The sequence below is a fragment of the Heptranchias perlo genome, chromosome 2 (genome assembly GCF_035084215.1).
Source record: "Heptranchias perlo isolate sHepPer1 chromosome 2, sHepPer1.hap1, whole genome shotgun sequence".
Classification (NCBI taxonomy): Eukaryota; Metazoa; Chordata; class Chondrichthyes; order Hexanchiformes; family Hexanchidae; genus Heptranchias; species Heptranchias perlo.
Genome location: NC_090326.1, coordinates 128,383,343 through 128,406,510, shown reverse-complemented (window position 1 = coordinate 128,406,510; position 23,168 = coordinate 128,383,343). Strand labels below are relative to the sequence as shown.

At 43.9% G+C, this 23,168-nt stretch overlaps 1 protein-coding gene across 2 annotated transcripts in view; it reads left to right on the top strand.

Moving 5' to 3' along the window:
* dnajc1 (DnaJ (Hsp40) homolog, subfamily C, member 1) overlaps positions 1 to 23,168 on the top strand; it is a 217,788-nt gene that overhangs the window by 173,015 nt on the left and 21,605 nt on the right. For both annotated transcript variants that reach the window (XM_068007113.1, XM_068007114.1), the window contains exon 10: positions 14,832 to 14,880. In XM_068007113.1, the coding sequence (XP_067863214.1) occupies positions 14,832 to 14,880 (49 nt within the window). The remainder of the gene's footprint in view (positions 1 to 14,831; positions 14,881 to 23,168) is intronic.

Here is a 23,168-nt window from a genome sequence, read left to right as displayed (position 1 = left end):
ACAGGCAGTGTAAAGGCAGCATAGATAGGGTTAGACACTGTCTGAAAAAAAACTGCAGTTCTTTTAGGACCTGGAAGTGAACCATTAACTAACTAAGCAAGAAGCAGATGTGGAGGAGTTCCAATCACTGAATCAACAGCTGTAATTGATCAGTTGTACAAGGATTCTGGTACTTGGAGGTTTGGGCTACCGTAATGTGATCACAGGAAGACAATACCACAGTACAAAACTATGCAGTGAGCCTCTTTTGAGCTATGAAAGAATATTTTTACATTTGGTTAAGAAGACAGTTTACATTTTTCAGGCATCCAGATAGAATAGAATAATTACAGATCGATCTGCAAGATTCAACAGCTGTTTTTGATAGATTGTTGAATTTTAAAAATACTTTTTTAAAAAAAAAACAAAGCACTATGATGCTTGCTGTTAAAACCATAAATTATAACGTCCACTTATTAAGCAGAGAATACATGAAAACCTAATGATCAGAATTATTTCTTGATATGGTAGTATTTTTGAGTTTTTAAAAAAAGTTCTGCAAACTGAATGTTCAAATTGGTTGTGTTTTTTTTGAAAGTGTTACAACAGAAGCTGAACCTCTTTAGTACATCGTTAAGTTCAAATAAACAAATGCAGAATTACAGTTTTCTGTATTTTTGATTGTGTCACACATTTAGAACCGAAAACTTTGTTGCCGTCTCTGAATGTGAGAGTGCACTGTCAGGGCTTCCTTGGTTTTTAAATAAAACTTGTATTTAACTATTTAATCAACACTACCCCATTCCTCAATATAAATTATAAACTTCAAAGATTATAGCAGGTCTCGTGCAAAAGTAAAAATTGCTACCTGTTCATTTTTCCACATATGCTATTTTGTAGTTCGTTGCCGAGACAGTAGCTTTTGTATAATGCTATGATCTTCGAAATTTGAAATCTGTAATTGGGGATGAGGCATCTAGATTGAGCAAAGGAGGTGTTAGAAGAACCTCTTGTAAAGCAGCTGCTATATAAATATGTCAGTTTATCTTTAATTGTAATGTACTAAATGAAGCAAAATAATTAATTCTTGACACAGCAATTCAGTTCTAAGCAACTTTGTTATAATTATCTAGTAATGATAAAAACAAATGCTGAGAATAATGCCGTGGGAGATGCAAGTTGGAGAATACTCTTATATGGACAGGACTATTGCACCCTGTAACACAAAAACCTTTTGCTCTTTTTTCAATACTTCATTTATGAAAGGTGCCATTTGTACATTGTTAAGTTGCGGTTTTTTTGCATTTAAAGAATGAAATTTGAACCAATTAGGTGCAACTATCACACAGACTTTGCATAGGTCACTGAATTGCTAGATACAAGACTTTTTAAAATTTAGATAAATTATCTCCATTTCTGGTTTGGTTTTAAAAGTCTGAAGATTGAGAATGTGCTAAAGGTATGTTTTTTTGGAAAACCTGAATTCTCTGCAGTGCTATGAATGTTGTATCACAGGGACACTAACTCTTTTCTACATATTTTCTTCCATCTCCTGATAGCACTGAGTTTTTGCTGGGGTTTGATTCCATGGGTATTGGTGACCCTAAACTATCTTTTGGCATCTGACCTGATCTTGTCCTTACCTGATGTCCAATGTGCACTTCAGGGTTGCTGGCTAGCAATTGAAAGTGGGAGCCCTCGTTGATTTCTCCTCCCCTCCTCCCCACCCACCCCCGACCCACCCCCGACCTCAAGGGTACTGAGACTGATGAAGTATCCTAACTGCCACCGTGGCTCAGATCATCTAACTCATTACAGAGCAGTGATTGAACCATGGGTGTTCTCGGTCTGTATGATTCAGCTACTTATTGGATGAGCTTGTTAGAACAGGTCCACTTTTGTTATGAATGAAACTTATTCATATTACTGCTACATTCATAATGAGTTAAATAATAAACTATAGTATCTTTCTGAAATTCTGAAGTCTCCTGGTATGACTAGAATTTGTTTTCTTATTGAGAAACTAAAGTGGATGAGCTTCTAACCCCATGTCCTCTCCATCACAAAGACCTCCACCTACTTCCACCTCCATATTATCACCTGTCTTCACCCATGTCTCAGCCCATTTGCTGCTGAAACCCTGATCCATGCTTTTGTTACCTCCAGGCGTGACTATTCCAATGCTCTCTTGGCTGGCCGGCCTCCCATCTTCCTCCCTCCATAAACTTCAGCTCATCCAAAACTCTGCTGCCTGTATCCTACCTTGCACCAAGTCCCGTTCACCCATCACCCCTGTGCTCCTTGACCTACATTGGCTCCCAGTCCACCAACGCCTTGAATGTCAAATTCTCATCCTTGTATTCAAATCCTTCCATGGTCCAGCCCCTCCCTATCTCTGTAACCTCCTCCAGCTCTACAACCCTCCGAGAACTCTGCGTTCCTCCAATTCTGGCTTCTTGTGCATCCCAGATTTCCTTCACTTCACCATTGGCGGCCATGTATTCAGCTGTCTAGGCCCTAAGCTCTGCAATTCCCTCCCTAAACGTCTCCGCCTCGCTACTTCTCTCTCCTTAAAACCTACCTCTTTGACCAGGCTTTTGGTCACCTGTCCAAACATCTCCTTATGTGGCTCAGTGTCAGATTTTGTCTGATAATGCTGCTGTGAAGTGCCTTGGGATGTTTTACTATATTAAAGACGCTGTATAAATGCAAGTTGTTGTTGTTGAAGGGCCAAAACTAATTTTGCAGGCATGACTGAGTTTAAAAAAAGACAAGTAGATTAAGTAGTAGTGACTGGGCGATGCCAAGCTTTGATTTTAGGAGTCTGAAGATTGTTGGAGGGAGGTAAAGAACACCACAGTTTTGAGGCCTTGGTACAGAGTAAGTTAGAGTAGGAGACTCAAGTGAATTTTGGAAGCTTTGAAGGAAAGTTCAGAGAAGTACTGATTATAGTAAACCAAAAGCAAAATACTGCGGATGTTGGAAATCTGAAACAAAAACAGAAAATGCTGGGAATACTCAGCAAGTCAGCCAGCATCTGTGGAGAAGGAAACAGTGTTAACGTTTCAGGTCGATGACCCTTTGTCAGAACTGGAAGAAGTTGAAGATTTAAACAGGTTTTAAGCAAGTACGGCACCAGGGAAAGGAGGGGAGGGGAGGAAAAAACAAAAGGGAAGGTCTCTAGGGTGGAAGGCAGGAGTGATTAAATGACAAAAGGGATGATGATGGTGCAAGGCAAGGAGGATGGTAATGGGACAGGTAAAGAAACAAAAGATAGGTCTGGAGGAGCTGTGGCAACATTCGAACCATTACCAGCACTTGCTGTCTGGAAAAAATGAGAGCATTAGTTATGATCTGAAGTTATTGAAATCACTGTTGAGTTCAGAAGGCTGTAAAGTGCTTAATCGATAGATGAGGTGCTGTTCCTCGCGCTTCCGTTGAGCTTCATTGGAAATGTGTAGGAGGCCGAGGACGGAGAGTTCAGAGTGGGACGGAGAATTAAAATGGCAAGCGACTGGCAGGTCAGGGTCACGCTTGCCGACTGAGCGGAGGTGATCAGCAAAGCGATCACCCAATCTGCGTTTGGTCTCCCCAATGTAGAGGAGACCATATTGTGAGCAGCAAATACAGTATACTAAATTGAAACAAGTACACAAACAGCTGTTTCACCTGGAAGGAGTGTTTGAGGGCCCTGGGTGGTGGGAAAGGAGGAAGTGAAAGAGTAGGTGTTGCATCTCCTGCACTCTCACAGAAAGGTGCCACGGATAGGAGAGTGGGTGTTGGGAGTGATGGAAGAGTGGACCAGGGTGTTGCGGAGGGAGCGGTCCTCATGGAATGCTGAAAGGAGAGGGGACGATGTGTTTGGTGGGGAATTGCGCTGAAGGTGGCTGAAATGGCGGAGGATAATACGTTGAATGTGGAGGCTGGAGGGGTGGAAGGTGAGGACAAGGTGGATTTGTTATGGTTCTGGGAGGGAGGGGAAGGGGTGAGTGCAGAAGTGTGGGAAATGGAATGGACAGGGTCGAGGAGGGGAATCCTTGGTTGAGGAAAAAGGAAGACATATCGGAAGCACTGGTGCGGAAGGTGGCATCGTCAGAACAGATGATTATAAAACTGATTATAGTAGTTTTGATAAAATGGAGTGAGACTATAAAGTTTAAAGTGTGAAAAAGACTGGATGCTGGAAGTTAATTGTTGCTTTTCACTATTTCTAAAACAACTGGATAATTACATTTATGCATGGATTGTTATGCATTTTATTTCTCAGATACACATTCTACAGACTGAAAAAAAATGAATATTTGCTGCTTTAGATATAGAAAAGTACTTCCAAGAGTGGAAAAGTGGCCTACTTTACTTAAGCAATCCATCTCTTCCCTCAACAACAAATTGCATTTACATAGCACATTTAAAGTAAAAAAAAATCCCAAGACACTTCATTAAAAAGTAATGCAAATATATGTAGAACCAGCAAAGATGAGAGAGGAGGGATTACTAAAGGCTAGGTTGATGCAGTGAGTTTTAAGGAGGTTTTTCATGGCTGAGGGAGACAGGTTCATAGGCAGAGGGGCTTAGGGAGGGAGTTTCAGCAGGTCTGAGGCGGCTGAGGGCTCTGCCATCCGTAGTGGGTCGAAGGGAAGGTGGATACAAAGGAGGCTGGAGTCAGGGAACATATCATTTGAGATGGGCCACAGGGCTGGAGCAGATTGCAGAGATAGGGTGGGGCAAGCTTATGAAGGGATTTATAGATGAGGACAAGGACTTTTGATTTGAGTGTGTTGGAGAATGGGTTGTCAGCATAAGGTCAGTGAAGATGGAGGTGATGGAATTTAATGTGGTACAAGATATGTGCAGTAGAGTTTTCGGGACGAAAGATGGAAGGCCATCAAGGATTGTGTTGAGTAGTCAAGCCTAGAAGTGACAAAAGGTATATTTAAGGGTTTTAGCTGCAGAAGAGTTGAGTTAGGGGTGGAGGTGGAGCTCTTGGTGATGGATGGGATGTGGGGTTTGATGAAGATCAAACCACTCCACTTGCCCAGTTCATTTCCAGTCAGCAGTAAAATATTTGCACTGGCTTTATTTATCGGGTTGTGTAAATACGGAAATGTTTTTAATTTGTAACATTCACCTTAGTTATTCTCTGTTTAATCCAAACCATGACTGATGAATAACCAAAGCTTTGACCAGCTATTCAGTAATGTAACCTGTTGACAAAGAATTAGTATTCAGACATGAAGTAAAAAATGTCAGAAATATAATGAATCATTTAGTGTGGCTTTGACATGTGGTGTTCATTTGATTGTTTTCATCAGGTTTTCACTTAAACCAGTTTGTTTACTCCAATCAGAACATCCAGTTGCTGACCTGGTTACCTGTACCAGTGTTCTCTTTGTGCCTTCCCACATCTGTTCTTTGACCTATTTTCCGAGCTGTGTTTGTGGCTCCAGGCTTAGTTCTCGTTCCTGTCCCATTAATGCTTGTACTGTGGTGTGTGACAAACATCTGACCTGTTATTCTTCAGGAAAAAAAACCCCCATGAATTTAACTGTCTGCCAGGCTGACCAGACTGTAATGTGATTATAAACTACCGGAGTGCTAAATTAAAGGCAGGGAGAGCTTGAATGACTTATTTGTAAAGTAATATCATTCATTCATCTCTGAGCATGTAAACTGATTCCGTTTCCCTCTGCGGTCACTAATCTCTTATATTTAGGCCTTGATAGCAAGCTGATAGGGGATTTACTGTCTATATGGATACGAGACTCAGGTAGGAAACAAAACAACAGACAGGTGGGTTGATGCTAGCAGACCTTTGTAATTAGTGTGGTGCCTGACGGCATGTGGCAAAAGGACTGAAGTTAGATAAGCTGTCCCATGCGTCTTAAAAAAAGACGAGGAAATGATTAACGGGCTTTGTACCAAACAGGTTGGGATACACTGATTCATGACACTTTTATATGCATGTGAAACGAAATCAAAGAAAATTTTACTGCCTAGAATTTTATCATGTAACAGCTGCAGCATGGTCAATGAATCTTGGGTGATGGACAAGACATAGAAAATAGCAGGCAAGCTTTGGACTGCTGAGTTATTTAACTGGAATTAATGTAATAGGTTACAGCATGTATGTATGGAAGGAAAGAAATCACTGTAACCAGCAGAGTTGACCAATAAATGCTTTTCAGACACTTATGTTGATCATTCTATAATGAAATTTGGGCTTTTATGTGTCAGATTTTTTAAAAGATAAGGTGACTAAATAGACCAGTAGAAGGTTGGAATGCAAAAAAAGAGGGTGCATTCATCAATTTCATGTTGCAGTTTTACAGAAAGGGAGCTCATTCAAAATTAATCTTTTGAGTACAGTATTGTTTGAGATTTAAAAATATGCTATTTGACAGCTACATAGGTTTTGTAAATTTTTGAACGTAGTACAGTATACGTTTGAGGAATTTCTGTGTATTCTTTAATTTACTGGAGACTGAAGTTTTTTTTGAAGCTGTTTAGACTTGGAAACTTGGTTGGACAGAGATTCATTGTTTTAAACTTCAATACAACGTGAAACAAGCATGTCTTTTAATGTGGAAAATGGCAAAATGGTTTGAGAAAGTAGTGTAGATATAAAGTTATTCAGTCTAATGTCTGCTGATACAATTTCTACCGCAAACTAAGTATGTGATTCATAATCTCCAGGTTGTATTCATTTTAAGGTCCTTAAATATTTTTCTACTTAAAAGTAATTTAATCAAGAATTGCACTGTTTCTGATATATAAGATTCATTGTAAATATTGTTAGCCCTGGCTCAGTGTCAGCACACCCTCGCCTGAGAGTCAGAAGGTTCTGAGTTCATGTCCCACTCCAGAGACTTAAGTACAAGGGAGTATTGCACTGTGGGAAGTGCCGTCTTGACCCCTACCCCTCTGGCCCTTCTTTCCCCCCTCCGCTGCTCTGTCCCCCCGGTTCTCTCTCTCTCTCTCTCTCTCTCTCTCTCTCTCTCTCTCTCTCTCTCTCTCTCTCTCTCTCTCTCTCTCTCTCTTCCCCCCCCCCCCCCCCCCTCAATTTTGCCATGCTGGCTGCTGTTAACTAGGTTATTGTACCGATGATTGTTTTGAAGGTAAGGGCTGCATACGTGCAACACCCCTCTGATGAATTTTCAGAACATTAAAATATTGATTTATTTTAGGGTTGGGGTGTATCAATTTGTTTGTGAATAATGCAGTACTAACATACAGCTACTGAGATGGCAAAATACAATGCAAAATAATAACTTCATAATAGCAGAAGTATGCTTTAATAGTTTCCAGCCCTCTACCCCTGAAAGTTACTGACTGCCATCCAGTACTTCACGTAATCAGCCACCCTTCGAGAGAGAGCCTAACCTGTGGATGCTGGCAGCCTATTCAACCGTGGGGGAAGCATCACAGCCTATCCTCACCTCACCTCATGTTAATGAATGTGCACCTTCCAACATGGCTCAGTGGATCGCATTCAGGTGCAGGAATCCCGGTTCATTTATTTCCCCTTCCCTTGCCCATGGGCACTGAGGTCAATTGTAGCAGCCTTTACTGCTGCACTAGCTGATGTTAGCTACCTCCGCACAAGCTGGGGATTGAACCTGAGATGACCTTTATCTGTATGATTCAGTTCCACCCTGGACAGTGCCATCTGGAGCAGAAATGTTAAACGTTACAGGAGCAACATTCATTCATAGATTCCCAATTTGACTTTTATTATGAAACAGTAGAGTTACTTGGTTAACATAAAAACCTTCAATCTGTAATTGTGGTAGGACACAGACAAGCAAGGTGACAGTGTTCCTATTGCTTCACAGTGATCACAGAAAATATTTGAAGAGTAATGTATCATCTGTATCTAACATTTGTAAGTTAGATGTGGAATACACTGACTTTAAGCATTTTTCATAACACTAGTGTGTAGGAGTGGAAGGACTTTTAGCATGCATGCTAGCTGTCCATGTTTAATGCACTTTGTGGGCCTGGTTTGTGTGCCAGCATTCCTAACAAAATTCAGCTTCCTCTCCTCACTGCGCCTACCACTAATAGAAGGGGTTGCACCTCGGCATGCAGTGGGCTGGAATCACTTGAAAAAGCAGCAGGTTCCGGTATGAGCAGCTTTGTGAGGGGGCGATGGGGGTGGTGGTGAATGGTGAGTGAAGGGCAGGAAGAAAGGTGGGGGGGGGGGGGGTGCAAGACGGGGTGAAGTGCAAGGCAGCAACGACAATAACAAACTTGAATTTATATGTCATTTTATATATAAAGATTGCTCCCGAGGCTTCACAAATAGGCATAGGGAAAATGGCCAGAGTCAGGAAGAGAGATAATAGGAGGGATGACTGAAAGGCTGGTTAAAGAAATGGAGTGTGAAGTGGTTTTTAAAGGTAGTGAGAAAGAGGGGGGTTTAGGAAGGGCATTCTGGAAAATAGGACGGAGGTGACAAAGTTCTGTCACCAATGGTGGAAAAAGGATGGGGGAATCCCACAACATACTGGAGACAAAGAATTGGAGCATTTGGGAGGGATTATAGAGTTGGAGGAAATTGCAGAGATGGACTGTTACACCCTTGTTCAAAAGAGGGTATAAGGATAAACCCAGCAACTAAAGGCCAGTCAGTTTAACCTCAGTGGTGGGGAAACTTTTAGAAACGATAATCCGGGACAGAATTAACGGTCATTTGGACAAGGGTGGATTGATTAGGGAAAGCCAGCATGGATTTGTTAAAGGCAAATCATGTTTAACTAACCTGATAGAGTTTTTTGATGAAGTAACAGAGAGGGTAGATGAGGGCAATGTAGTTGATGTGGTGTATGTGGACTTTCAAAAGGCGATGGATGAAGTGCCGCATGGTAGGCTTAACAAGATTGCGGACCATGGAATAAAGTAGCAACATGGATACAGAATTGGCTAAGTGAGAGGAAACAGAGTAGTGGTGAACAGTTGTTTTTCAGACTGGAGGCAGGTGTACTGTGGTGTTCCCCAGAGGTCGGTGATGGAACCACTGCTTTTCTTGATATATATTAATGACTTGGACTTGGGTGTGTAGGGCACAATTTCAAAATTTGCAGATGACTCAAAACTTGGAAGGGTAGTAAACAGTGAGGAGAATAGTGATAGACTTCAAGAGGATATAGACAGGCTGGTGGCATGGGGGGACACATGGCGGATGAAATTTGATGCAGAAAAATGCGAAGTGATACATTTCGGTAGGGAGAATGAGGAGAGGCAATATAAAATAGAAGGCTCAAGTCTAAATGGGTACAGGAACAGAGAGATCTGGGGGTACATGTGCACAAATAGTTGAAGGTGGCATGGCAGGTTGAGAAAGCGGTTAAAAAGGCATACGGGATCCTGGGCTTTATAGAGGCATAGAGTACAAAAGTATGGAAGTCATGATGAACCTTTATAAAACACTGGTTCAGCCACAACTGGAATATTGTGTCCCGTTCTGGGTACCGCACTTTAGGAAAGATGTGAAGGCCTTAGAGAGGGTGCAGAAGAGATTTACTAGAATGATTCCAGGGAATCATCTTCAGCCAGAAGTGCCGAGTGGATAATCCATCTCAGCCTCCTCCCGATATCCCCACCATCACGGAAGCCAGTCTTCGGCCAATTCGATTCACTCCACGTGATATCAAGAAACGGCTGAGTGCACTGGATACAGCAAAGGCTATGGGCCCCGACAACATCCCAGCTGTAGTGCTGAAGACTTGTGCTCCAGAACTAGCTGCGCCTCTAGCCAAGCTGTTCTAGTACAGCTACAACACTGGCATCCACCCGACAATGTGGAAAATTGCCCAGGTATGTCCTGTCCACAAAAAGCAGGACAAATCCAATCCGGCCAATTACCGCCCCATCAGTCTACTCTCAATCATCAGCAAAGTGATGGAAGGTGTCGTCGACAGTGCTATCAAGCGGCACTTACTCACCAATAACCTGCTCACCGATGCTCAGTTTGGGTTCCGCCAGGACCACTCGGCTCCAGACCTCATTACAGCCTTGGTCCAAACATGGACAAAAGAGCTGAATTCCAGAGGTGAGGTGAGAGTGACTGCCCTTGACATCAAGGCAGCATTTGACCGAGTGTGGCACCAAGGAGCCCTAGTAAAATTGAAGTCAATGGGAATCAGGGGGAAAACTCTCCAGTGGCTGGAGTCATACCTGGCACAAAGGAAGATGGTAGTGGTTGTTGCAGGCCAGTCATCTCAGCCCCAGGGCATTGCTGCAGGAGTTCCTCAGGGCAGTGTCCTTGGCCCAACCATCTTCAGCTGCTTCATCAATGACCTTCCCTCCATCATAAGGTCAGAAATGGGGATGTTCGCTGATGACTGCACAGTGTTCAGTTCCATTCGCAACCCCTCAGATAATGAAGCAGTCCGAGCCTGCATGCAGCAAGACCTGGACAACATCCAGGCTTGGGCTCATAAGTGGCAAGTAACATTCGCGTCAGATAAGTGCCAGGCAATGACCATCTCCAACAAGAGAGAGTCTCACCACCTCCCCTTGACATTCAACGGCATTACCATCGCCGAATCCCCCACCATCAACATCCTGGGGGTTACCATTGACCAGAAACTTAACTGGACCAGCCATATAAATACTGTGGCTACGAGAGCAGGTCAGAGGCTGGGTATTCTGCGGCAAGTGACTCACCTCCTGACTCCCCAAAGCCTTTCCACTATCTACAAGGCACAAGTCAGGAGTGTGATGGAATACTCTCCACTTGCCTGGATGAGTGCAGCTCCAACAACACTCAAGAAGCTCGACACCATCCAAGATAAAGCAGCCCGCTTGATTGGCACCCCACCTACCACCCTAAACATTCACTCCCTTCACCACCGGCGCACTGTGGCTGCAGTGTGCACCATCCACAGGATGCACTGCAGCAACTCGCCAAGGCTTCTTCGACAGCACCTCCCAAACCCGCGACCTCTACCACCTAGAAGGACAAGGGCAGCAGGCGCATGGGAACAACACCACCTGCACGTTCCCCTCCAAGTCACACACCATCCCGACTTGGAAATATATCGCCGTTCCTTCATTGTCGCTGGGTCAAAATCCTGGAACTCACTTCCTAACAGCATTGTGGGAGAACCGTCACCACACGGACTGCAGCGGTTCAAGAAGGCGGCTCACCACCACCTTCTCGAGGGCAATTAGGGATGGGCAATAAATGCCGGCCTTGCCAGCGACGCCCACATCCCGTGAACGAATAAAAAAAAAAGAGGGACTTTAGTTACGTGGATAGACTGGAGAAGCCAGGGTTGTTCTCCTTGGAACAGAGACGGTTGCGAGGAGATTTGATAGAGGTATTCAAAATCATGAAGGGCTTAGACAGAATTGATAGAGGGAAACTGTTCCCATTGGCGAAAGGGTCAAGAACTGGAGGACGTAGATTTAAGGTGATTGGAAAAAGAACCAAAGGTGACATGAGGAAAAACTTTTTTACACCGAGTGGTTAGGATCTGGAATGCACTGTCCAAGGTAGGTGGTAGATGCAGATTCAATCGTGGCCTTCAAAAGGGAACTGGATAAATACTTGAAAGGAAAAAATTTGCAGGGCTACGGGGATAGGGCGGGGGAGTGGGACTAGCTGGATTGCTCTTGCATAGAGCCACCACGGACTTGATGGGCTGAATGGCCTCATTTCTGTGCTGTAACTTTTCTATAATTAGAAGAGGAAAATAATTTTGAATTGAATGCACTGGGGGATGGGGTGTCAGTGTACGTCAATGAGAATGGGAGGCGATGGCCGAATGGGACTTAGTTCAGGGCAGGATACATGTGGCAGAGTTTTGGACAAGCTGGAGTTTATAGACATAGGAAGAACGGAGCACAGCAAGGAGAGACTTAGATTAGTCCAGTCTGGAGGTGACAAAGGCCTGCATAAGGGTTTCAGCAGCATAGGAGCTGTGGTGGGCAGTGTTGTGGAGGTGGAAATAAATGGTCTTGGTGATGGATAGGATTTGAAGGGCTTTGAAGCTAAGCTCAGGGTTATACAGCACACTAAGATTTTAAGGCATCTGGTTCAGCTTGTGTGTGTGGCTGGGAAGTGGGATGGAATCAGTGGTAAGGGAGTGGTGAATGTGGGGGGAGCTGAATCCAGGAGAGCTGCTTTGGGAGGGGAGGAGGAAGAAGCCAGAAGTGGTACTTTGGGAAGAGGGGGAGGAAGATGAGAGAGTGACGACATTAACTGAGAGGCAGTGGGGAACATGCCAGCATAAACAGATGTTTGGAAGGTGCGAAAAGAGTGTAAGCATAAACTAGGGAATTGAAGTGTGTCGGCTGGAATGGGAAGAATGATAGAAGAGTGCCAGATTGAGCAGAGAGGGGTATAGGTTGGAAGAAGAATAAAAGGATGAAATAAGAGGGAGAAGAGTACCAGTATAAGCTAGGAGAGTTTGAGGAGGAGACGATGGCCCAGAATTTCATAGAACTTTTTGAGGTAACTACAACATGGCGCCGATTTTGCTGAGAAAATTTGTGCATAACTGATTCTCTCTAGATTTACGCTGAAAGATCGCTACATGTACAAATTTCCTCAATCATTTGCACCACTTCTGAGATATATCTGCTGAAACCCTCTGCTACTCATTTATATAGGTCCACCCCATCCAAAAGATCAGCTCTCGCGAGTTTCCTGCATTTGTACCAGTAATTGCTGGCATATGTTTACGTCCAAAATGTAGGCTAAGTGGGGCCCAAGTCACCAGATATTGGCTTGAGACTCCAGGCATTTGATAGCAATTTTCTTCCCCTTTTTTTTTGTTACTGAGACCTGCACTATACTTAACCGAAGTACTGCCAGTCTTGGTGCACCAGAAATTTTTTTTGAAGGATTAAGCAGCTTTCCCAATGGGCACACCCAGGTTCTGCATAATAATAGAAGAGCAGCAGCAGAGGCAAGAAGCTGTGAGAGTGAGGCGTCATGGCAGAAGACAGCAGCCCTCTCACCATTACACCTAGTGGTGGCACTGCATATGCACTTGTTTTATGCCAGTTTTTAACCTGGTGTAGGCAAATGAGCTCTTCAGGGAGGTTGGCTATAAGTTCCGATCAGCAAGAAATCAGCATAAATTTTGGGGTCATTTCAACATAAATGGGATTGAGGAAATTCCCGACCAATGTGTCTGTGAAAGGGTGGGGTGTTGGATGGGTTATAGTGCTTCTGTGAACTGGGTTTGGAGAGGTCAAGTGTCTGTGTGAACTTGGGTGGGGCATTGGGTATAGAGGGATATGGGCCAAGTGCAGGAAATTGGGACTAGCTTAGTGGTATAAACTGGGCGACATGGACATGTTGGGCCGAAGGGCCTGTTTCCATGTTGTAACTTCTATGATTGGACGTGGAAGAATAACAGTCTGGTTCACAAACAAAATTCACAAGATGGAAACATAAAATACATTTAAAATTGAAGTGGATCGTGGCTTTTTTGTAACATTGACAAACTTGAGACTTCAGATGGCTGAATTCTAGTCACATACTATACTTGGTAACATTTTCCATTAAAGTAACTCCCCTGATGGCCTAGTGGGTAGAGAAATAGCACTAAGCGAAACAGACCAGAGGGCCCAAGTTTGATTACCAACCGATGCTGATTCCTCCCAGAGAAACAATCGTAGTGCTACAGTTGGCCTTGGACAAATGGGAGGGGAAAAATCAACCAAGGTTTCCACTCCTGATTGCTATCAAGTGACTCCTTCTAGAAAGTGAGTGCATGGATGTCAGGTGAGTGTTTGCGCATGTGTACGTCAGTCCAGCTCAGCTGTTCTGCTCCCCATCATTGAGTAGTTTGCCAGTGCTCAATGTCGAGGTTTCTTCATGAAATATATTTTTTTATTTGTTCATGGGATGTGGGCATTGCTGGCAAGGTCAGCATTTATTGCCCTTGAGAAGGTGGTGGGCCGCCGCCTTGAACTGCTGCAGTCCGTGTGGTGAAGGTTCTCCCACAGTGCTGTTAGGAAGGGAGTTCCAGGATTTTGACCCAGCAACGGCGATATATTTCCAAGTCGGGATGGTGTGTGATTTGGAAGGGAACGTGCAGGTGGTGGTGTTCCCATGTGCCTGCTGCCCTTGTCCATCTAGGTGGTAGAGGTCACGGGTTTGGGAGGTGCTGTCGAAGAAGCCTTGGCGAGTTGCTGCAGTGCATCCTGTGGATGGTACACACTGCAGCCACGGTGCGCCGGTGGTGAAAGGAATGCATGTTTAGGGTGATGGATAGGGTGCAAATCAAGCGGGCTGCTTTGTCCTGGTTGGTGTCGAGCTGCTTGTGTTGTTGGAGTTGCACTTATCCCGGCAAGTGGAGAGTATTCCATCACACTCCTGACTTGTGCCTTGTAGATGGTGGAAAGGCTTTGGGGAGTCAGGCGGTGAGTTGCTCGCCGCAGAATACCCAGCCTCTGACCTGCTCTTGTAGCCACAGTATTTATGTGGCTGGTCCAGTTAAGTTTTTGGTCAATGGTGACCCCCCAGGATGTTGATGGTGGGGGATTCAGCAATGGTAATGCTGTTGAATGTCAAGGTGAGGTGGTTGGACTCTCTTGTTGGAGATGGTCATTGCCTGGCACTTCTCTGGCGCAAATGTTACTTGCCACTTATCAGCCCAAGCCTGGAAGTATGGCTAACTTGGACAATGTACAGGAGAACATCCAGCACCTGTTGGATGATGGTCAGTTTCTTCAGAAAAGGTGGAGGAAAATTAAAGTTATTGGAGATTTAGTTTAGTTGTTATATGTGAGATTTTTAAAATATATTTCTATGGAATACTTTTTTTTTAATGTGATGGATTTTAATGAAATGCTTGGTGAGAAGTAAACAACTGTATATTCTTTTAATATAGGTTACAACAAAAGCTAAACAAGTCAAGGATTTTGTTTCGAGCACATCAGGTATGTGTACTCTTTAAGCTTTCTCTACACACTAGGAGTAATGTTCAGTTTGATCTGGGTCTGGGGACTACGTGCCATAAATATGCATAAAAATGTCATCATGATGTTGCAGATAGGCAGTGCCACACATGGTTTCGTACTTCCACATCGTATAAAGCCTCAGGACTTGTACCATCACACCACAGTTTATTTTTCCTCTGTAAAAAAGGTTGTGTTCTCTGCTGCTTGTGTAGCACCTGTTGAAGAATTAGGAAACGCTTCAAATTTCTTTAGCGTATGTTGGATTCGATAGAGTATGTAGACTTACAAGTGCATCTTGTTTCCAACTAGCCATTTTGTGTTTTTTTTTGTTTCTCCTGGGAATCGTGTTCATCTTGTCATAGTAAGTACAGCACAGGAGGAGGTCATTCGGTCCATCGTGTCTGTGCCGGCTCTTTTGAAAGATCTATCCAATTAGTCCCATTCCCCATCTCTTTTGCCATAGCCCTGTGAATTTTTTTTCTTCAAGTATTTATCTAATTCCCTTTTGAAAGTTACCATTGAATCTGTTTCCATCACCCTTTCAGGCAGTGCATTCCAAATCATTATTACTCGCTGCATAAAAATTGTTTCCTCATGTCGCCTCTGGCTCGCTCTTAGTGGCACCAACAAACAAATGTCATTTTTTAAAAAAAAAGTCACTTTCTTACCAGAACATGTATATACAAATAAAGCACAAATGCTGTTCGCCTGTATACATGCTCAGTGACCAGCATTGTTTTGTTTAGGTTGCATGGCAACTTATTTACACGAGCATATGTTGGTCAATATTTTAGACATGAGCGTTCCTCCTTATACTATCAATAACTCCCTAGGCGGTCACCGACTTAGGTTAGGGTATTGGAGATGAGGATCAAATAAAAAATCTGTCAATTTCAGTCGTGAAAACTTCAATTGACCCAGTACCACAGCCTTTTGGAGGAGAGAATTCCATATTTCCACTAACCATTGTGTGGGAAAAAATGCTTCCTGATTTCACTCGTGAATGGCCTAGCTCTAATTTTAAGATTATGCCCCCGTGTTCTGGATTCTCCCATCAGAAGAAATAGCTTCATTGTATCTACTCTTTCAATTCACTATCATTTTAAACATCTCAACTGTCTAAACACAAGGGAATATGAACCAAGTTTATGCAACCTCGCCTCATAAATTCACCCTTTAAGCCCTGGTATTCTGGTGAATCTACGCTGTTCCCCCTCCAAGGCCAAAAATATCCTTCTTGATGTTCAGTGTCAAAATTGAATACAGTACTCCAGATGGGGTGTGTCCAAAACTCTACAACTGAAGCATCACTTCCTTCCCTTCGTATTATAGAATCATAGAATCATAGAAGTTACAACATGGAAACAGGCCCTTCGGCCCAACATGTCCATGTCGCCCAGTTTATACCACTAAGCTAGTCCCAATTGCCTGCACTAGGCCCATATCCCTCGATACCCATCTTACCCATGTAACTGTCCAAATGCTTTTTAAAAGACAAAATTGTACCCGCCTCTACTACTGCCTCTGGCAGCTCGTTCCAGACACTCACCACCCTTTGAGTGAAAAAATTGCCCCTCTGGATCCTTTTGTATCTCTCCCCTCTCACCTTAAATCTGTGCCCCCTCGTTATAGACTCCCCTACCTTTGGGAAAAGATTTTGACTATCGACCTTATCTATGCCCCTCATTATTTTATAGACTTCTATAAGATCACCCCTTAACCTCCTACTCTCCAGGGAAAAAAGTCCCAGTCTGTCTAACCTCTCCCTGTAAGTCAAACCATCAAGTCCCGGTAGCATCCTAGTAAATCTTTTCTGCACTCTTTCTAGTTTAATAATATCCTTTCTATAATAGGGTGACCAGAACTGTACACAGTACTCCAAGTGTGGCCTCACCAATGCCCTGTACAACTTCAACAAGACATCCCAACTCCTGCATTCAATGTTCTGACCAATGAAACCAAGCATGCTGAATGCCTTCTTCACCACCCTATCCACCTGTGACTCCACTTTCAAGGAGCTATGAATCTGTACTCCTAGATCTCTTTGTTCTATAACTCTCCCCAACGCCCTACCATTAACGGAGTAGGTCCTGGCCCGATTCGATCTACCAAAATGCATCACCTCACATTTATCTAAATTAAACTCCATCTGCCATTCATCGGCCCACTGGCCCAATTTATCAAGATCCCGTTGCAATCCTAGATAACCTTCTTCACTGTCCACAATGCCACCAATCTTGGTGTCATCTGCAAACTTACTAACCATGCCTCCTAAATTCTCATCCAAATCATTAATATAAATAACAAATAACAGCGGACCCAGCACCGATCCCTGAGGCACACCGCTGGACACAGGCATCCAGTTTGAAAAACAACCCTCGACAACCACCCTCTGTCTTCTGTCGTCAATCCAATTTTGTATCCAATTGGCTACCTCACCTTGGATCCCATGAGATTTAACCTTATGTAACAACCTACCATGCGGTACCTTGTCAAATGCTTTGCTGAAGTCCATGTAGACCACGTCTACTGCACAGCCCTCATCTATCTTCTTGGTTACCCCTTCAAAAAACTCAATCAAATTCGTGAGACATGATTTTCCTCTCTCAAAACCATGCTGACTGTTCCTAATTAGTCCCTGCCTCTCCAAATGCCTGTAGATCCTGTCCCTCAGAATACCCTCTAACAACTTACCCACTACAGATGTCAGGCTCACTGGTCTGTAGTTCCCAGGCTTTTCCCTGCCGCCCTTCTTAAACAAAGGCACAACATTTGCTACCCTCCAATCTTCAGGCACCTCACCTGTAGCGGTGGATGATTCAAATATCTCTGCTAGGGGACCCGCAATTTCCTCCCTAACCTCCCATAACGTCCTGGGATACATTTCATCAGGTCCCGGAGATTTATCTACCTTGATGCGCGTTAAGACTTCCAGCACCTCCCTCTCTGTAATATGTACACTCCTCAAGACATCACTATTTATTTCCCCAAGTTCCCTAACATCCATGCCTTTCTCAACCGTAAATACCGATGTGAAATATTCATTCAGGATCTCACCCATCTCTTGTGGTTCCGCACATAGATGACCTTGTTGATCCTTAAGAGGCCCTACTCTCTCCCTAGTTACCCTTTTGCCCTTTATGTATTTGTAGAAGCTCTTTGGATTCACCTTTGCCTGATCTGCCAAAGCAATCTCATATCCCCTTTTTGCCCTCCTGATTTCTCTCTTAACTCTACTCCGGCAATCTCTATACTCTTCAAGGGATCCACTTGATCCCAGCTGCCTATGCATGTCATATGCCTCCTTCTTCTTTTTGACTAGTGCCTCAATCTCCCGAGTCATCCAAGGTTCCCTACTTCTACCAGCCTTGCCCTTCACTTTATAAGGAATGTGCTTACCCTGAACCCTGGTTAACACACTTTTGAAAGCCTCCCACTTACCAGACGTCCCTTTGCCTGCCAACAGACTCTCCCAATCAACTTCTGAAAGTTCCTGTCTAATACCATCAAAATTGGCCTTTCCCCAATTTAGAATTTTAACTTTTGGGCCAGACCTATCCTTCTCCATAGCTATCTTAAAACTAATGGAATTATGATCACTGGTCCCAAAGTGATCCCTCACTAACACTTCTGTCACCTGCCCTTCCTTATTTCCCAAGAGGAGGTCAAGTTTTGCCCCCTCTCTAGTCGGGCCATCCACATACTGAATGAGAAATTCCTCCTGAATACACTCAACAAATTTCTCTCCATCCAAGCCCCTAATGCTATGGCTGTCCCAGTCACTGTTGGGAAAGTTAAAGTCCCCTACTATTACCACCCTATTTTTCTTGCAGCTGTCTGTAATCTCCTTACATATTTGCTCCTCAATTTCCCGTTGACTATTTGGGGGTCTGTAGTACAATCCTATCAAAGTGATCTCTCCCTTCTTATTTTTCAGTTCTACCCATATGGACTCAGTGGGCGAACCCTCGGATATATCCCCTCTCACTACTGCCGTGATGTTCTCCCTAATCAAGAACGCAACTCCCCCTCCTCTCTTACCTCCTGCTCTATCTTTCCTATAGCATCTGTACCCTGGAACATTGAGCTGCCAGTCCTGCCCCTCCCTTAGCCATGTTTCAGTAATAGCTATAACATCCCAGTCCCATGTACCCGTTCATGCCCTGAGTTCATCTGCCTTGCCCATCAGACTTCTTGCATTGAAATAAATGCAGTTTAATCTAGACTTCCCTTGGTCTTTGCCCTGCTTTCTCAGACCATCTGTCCGGTCATGTTCTGTACACTCTCCCTTACTGCCTTTTGTTTCTGTCACCACTTTATTTCCCACTGACTTCCTGCATCGGTTCCCATCCCCCTGCCACATTAGTTTAAACCCTCCCCAACAGCACTGGCAAACACTCCCCCTAGGACATTGGTTCCAGTCCTGCCCAGATGCAGACCGTCCAATTTGTACTGGTCCCACCTCCCCCAGAACCGGTTCCAATGGCCCAGGAATTTGAATCCCTCCCTCTTGCACCATCTCTCAAGCCACGTATTCATCTTAGCTATCCTGTCATTCCTACTCTGACTAACCCGTGGCACTGGTAGCAATCCTGAGATTACTACCTTTGAGGTCCTACTCTTTAGTTTAACTCCTAACTCCCTAAATTCAGCTTGTAGGACCTCATCCTGTTTTTTACCTATATCGTTGGTGCCTATATGCACCACGACAACTGGCTGTTCACCCTCCCCCTCCAGAATGTCCTGCAGCCGCTCCGAGACATCCTTGACCCTTGCACCAGGGAGGCAACATACCATCCTGGAGTCTCGGTTGCGTCCGCAGAAACGCCTGTCTATTCCCCTTACAATCGAGTCTCCTATCACTATAGCTCTGCCACTCTTTTTCCTGTCCTCCTGTGCAGCAGAGCCAGCCACGGTGCCATGAACCTGGCCACTGCCACCTTCCCCTGGTGAGCCATCTCCCCCAACAGTATCCAAAACGGTATACCTGTTTTGGAGGGAGATGACCGCAGGGGACCCCTGCACTGCCTTCCTACTCTTCCTCTGTCTGTTGGTCACCCATTCACTATCTCCCTCAGTAATTTTTATCTGCGGTGTGACCAACTCACTGAACGTGCTATCCACGACTTTCTCAGCATCGCGGATGCTCCAAAGTGAATCCATCCGCAGCTCCAGAGCCGTCAAGCGGTCAAACAATAGCTGCAGCTGGACACACTTCCCGCAGGTGAAGGAATCAGGGATACAGGAAGGAGCCCTGAATTCCCACATCCCACAAGAGGAACATGACACGGCTCTGGGATCTCCTGCCATGACTTAACCCTTAAATTAGCTTAAGAACAACTACAATGTCAAGAGAAAAAAAAGGAAAGAAAAACTACTTACCACTCCCTTTAAGGAGTTTATTCCTTTAAATTGTTCTCAATTTAGAGAATGTTAACTACACCAGGGACCTTGATTCACTAAAAAATAAACGCTACTTCCGATAAGACCTGCAGACCTTCCCTTTCCTTTTACTTTAGTTACTGTAGATAAGTAGAAATACTCACCTGAACCTACTCACCAATCAGGTGCCTCCCCTGTGTCGCGTCCCGATCTGATTCCTGACGTCACTTCGAACTCGGTCGCAGCTCCGCTCGGCTCGGCTCCTCTTTGCGCTCTGAAATCCCGCCTTTTATCGGACGCTCCCTCCGCTCGGCTCGGCTCCTCTCAGCTGTTCTCAGCGCTCTGAAATCCCGCCTTTTATCGGACGCTCCCTCCGCTCGGCTCGGCTCCTCTCAGCTGTTCTCAGCGCTCTGAAATCCCGCCTTTTATCGGACGCTCCCTCTGCTCCGCTCGGCTCTGCTCCTCTCAGCGCTCTGAAATCCCGCCTTTTATCGGACGCTCCCTCGGCTCGGCTCCTCTCAGCGCTCTGAAATCCCGCCTCTTATCGGACGCTCCCTCCGCTCGGCTCGACTCCTCTCAGCTGTACTCAGCGCTCTGAAATCCCGCCTTTTATCGGACGCTCCCTCCGCTCCGCTCGGCTCCTCTCAGTATTCCAGCCCCCTTGACGTAAAGGCCAACATTCCATTTGCCTTTTTGATTTACTTTTTGTACCTGTGCACTAGCTTTTAGTGGTCTGTGTACCTGGATACCCAAATCCCTTTGCTGCTCCACGGTTTCTAGTCTCTTGCCATTGAGAAAATATTCAGATTTGTCTGTCTTGACCTCGCACTTTCTCACATTGAACTCCATCTGCCATAGTTTTGCCCACTTAATTAGTTTGTTTATGTCCCTTTGTAACTTCCTGCTCCTATCTACGCAATTTACTGTGCCTCTTAACTTAGTGTCATCTGCAAACTTGGATATATAACTCCCTATTTCTTCATCTAAATCATTGATATATATGGTAAAAAGCTGAGGCCCCAGTACAGATCCCTGGGGAGCACCACTTGTTGCATCCCACCAATCAGAGTAGATTTCCCTTTATCCCTACTCTCCTGCCTCCCAACCGAATACCAACTCATGTCACAAGGTTACCTCCAATTGCATGCACTTTTAATTTTGCTAATCTCTCGTGCGGGACCTTATCAGTTGGCTTTTGGAAGTCCCTATAGACTTAGTCAGACAAAACCTACCCGTCACAAACCCATGCTGACTCTCTTTGATCAGCTCATACTCGTTCAATTGCTCAGTCACTGTCCCGAATCATAGATTCCAGTAACTTCCCCGCAACTGATGTTAAACTGACCAGTCTGAGTTTTATGGTTTCTCCCTCCTTCCTTTCTTAAATAATGGAGAGACATTTGCAGTATTCCAATCCAAAGGTACAGTTCCCCAATCTAGAGAGCTTTGGAAAATTATGACTAATGTATCTAATTTCCCCATCTGTTTCTTTTAATACAGTTGGGTGGAAACCATCAGGTCCTGGACATTTGTCTATCTTAACTCCCATTATTTCTCCATTACTTTTCTACTTGCATTAAATCCAAAAGTTCCTCCTCTTAAGTTATTTTTAGCTTCCCTTGTTCCTTTTGGTATTTTGACCTCTTCCTCTACTGTAAAAATGGATACAAAGTACTCATTTAAAAAGTCTGCCATTTCCTTATAATCCATTATACTATTACCTGCATCTGTCTTTAATGGACCCACATTTCCCCTTACCACTCTCTTTCTCTTGATATATTTATAAAAACTTTTACTGTTAGCTTTGATATCCCTTGCAAGTTTTTTTCCTTACTTTTCTCACCACTTATTATTTTTTATCCCTTTGTTGTTTTTTTATAGTTCTTCCAGTCTGCTAGATTTCCACTTTTCCTTGCATTTGTGTAAGCCTTTTCTTTTAACTTGACACTGTCTCTTACCTCATTTGTTGACCATGGTTGCTTAACGGCACGTGGAGTGTTTGCCTTTTAGGGGGTATATTCTGGTTTTGTATTGTACCAAAAACTTCTTTGAATACTTCCCATTGTTTGTCTGTAGATTTACCTATTAACAGCTCGACCCAGATTACTGTGGTCAATTTGTTTCTCATCCCTTTGAAGTTGATCTTTCTTAAATTTAAAACCTTGGTTTGTGAGTCCCGCCTCTCCCTCTCAAACCTAATATCAAATTCAATCAATGGTCACTATTCGCAAGATCTTCCCTTACAGTCAGATTGTTAACTAATCCTGGTTCGTTACTCATCACTAAATCTAGTATGGTCTTATTCCTTGTCAGTTCTAAAAACATATTGTTCCAAAAAACTGTCCCAAATACATTCTAGAAATTCATTGCTACTTGAGCTATTCTGCTTCTCCCAATTTTTGTGACAATTAAGATCTCATTATTTTTGCTACAAGCTCTGTACTAATCTCTGTATTTATACATCCCCCCCCCCGCCCCCACTACATCATTACTGTCAGAAGGTCTGTAGACAACTTCCACCAGAGTCTTACATCCTTTACTGTTCCTTAGCTCTACCCATACTGTTTCCACTGCCTGTTCACCCTTAATGAAATGTTTTCTTTCCACTGCTGTAATTCTTTTTTTTTCCTCCTACTTTTCCAATTTCCCTGTTCTTATATCATATTTTCTTTTCCAACCAGATTGTTAGACTTGATCTCTTTTTGTTGTAGTACTTAAAATACTGCATTGAGTGCAGTAAGCATTGTGTCTTTCTCATTCGTTCAATCTCTATATCAGATAACAAACTGCTATCCCGAAGGATAATCTCTCTCGGTACACTGTCCGTTTAAGCAATTTCTGCCCTGAGTGCGCAAGTGATCTTTTCTCATTCTGTTATATATATA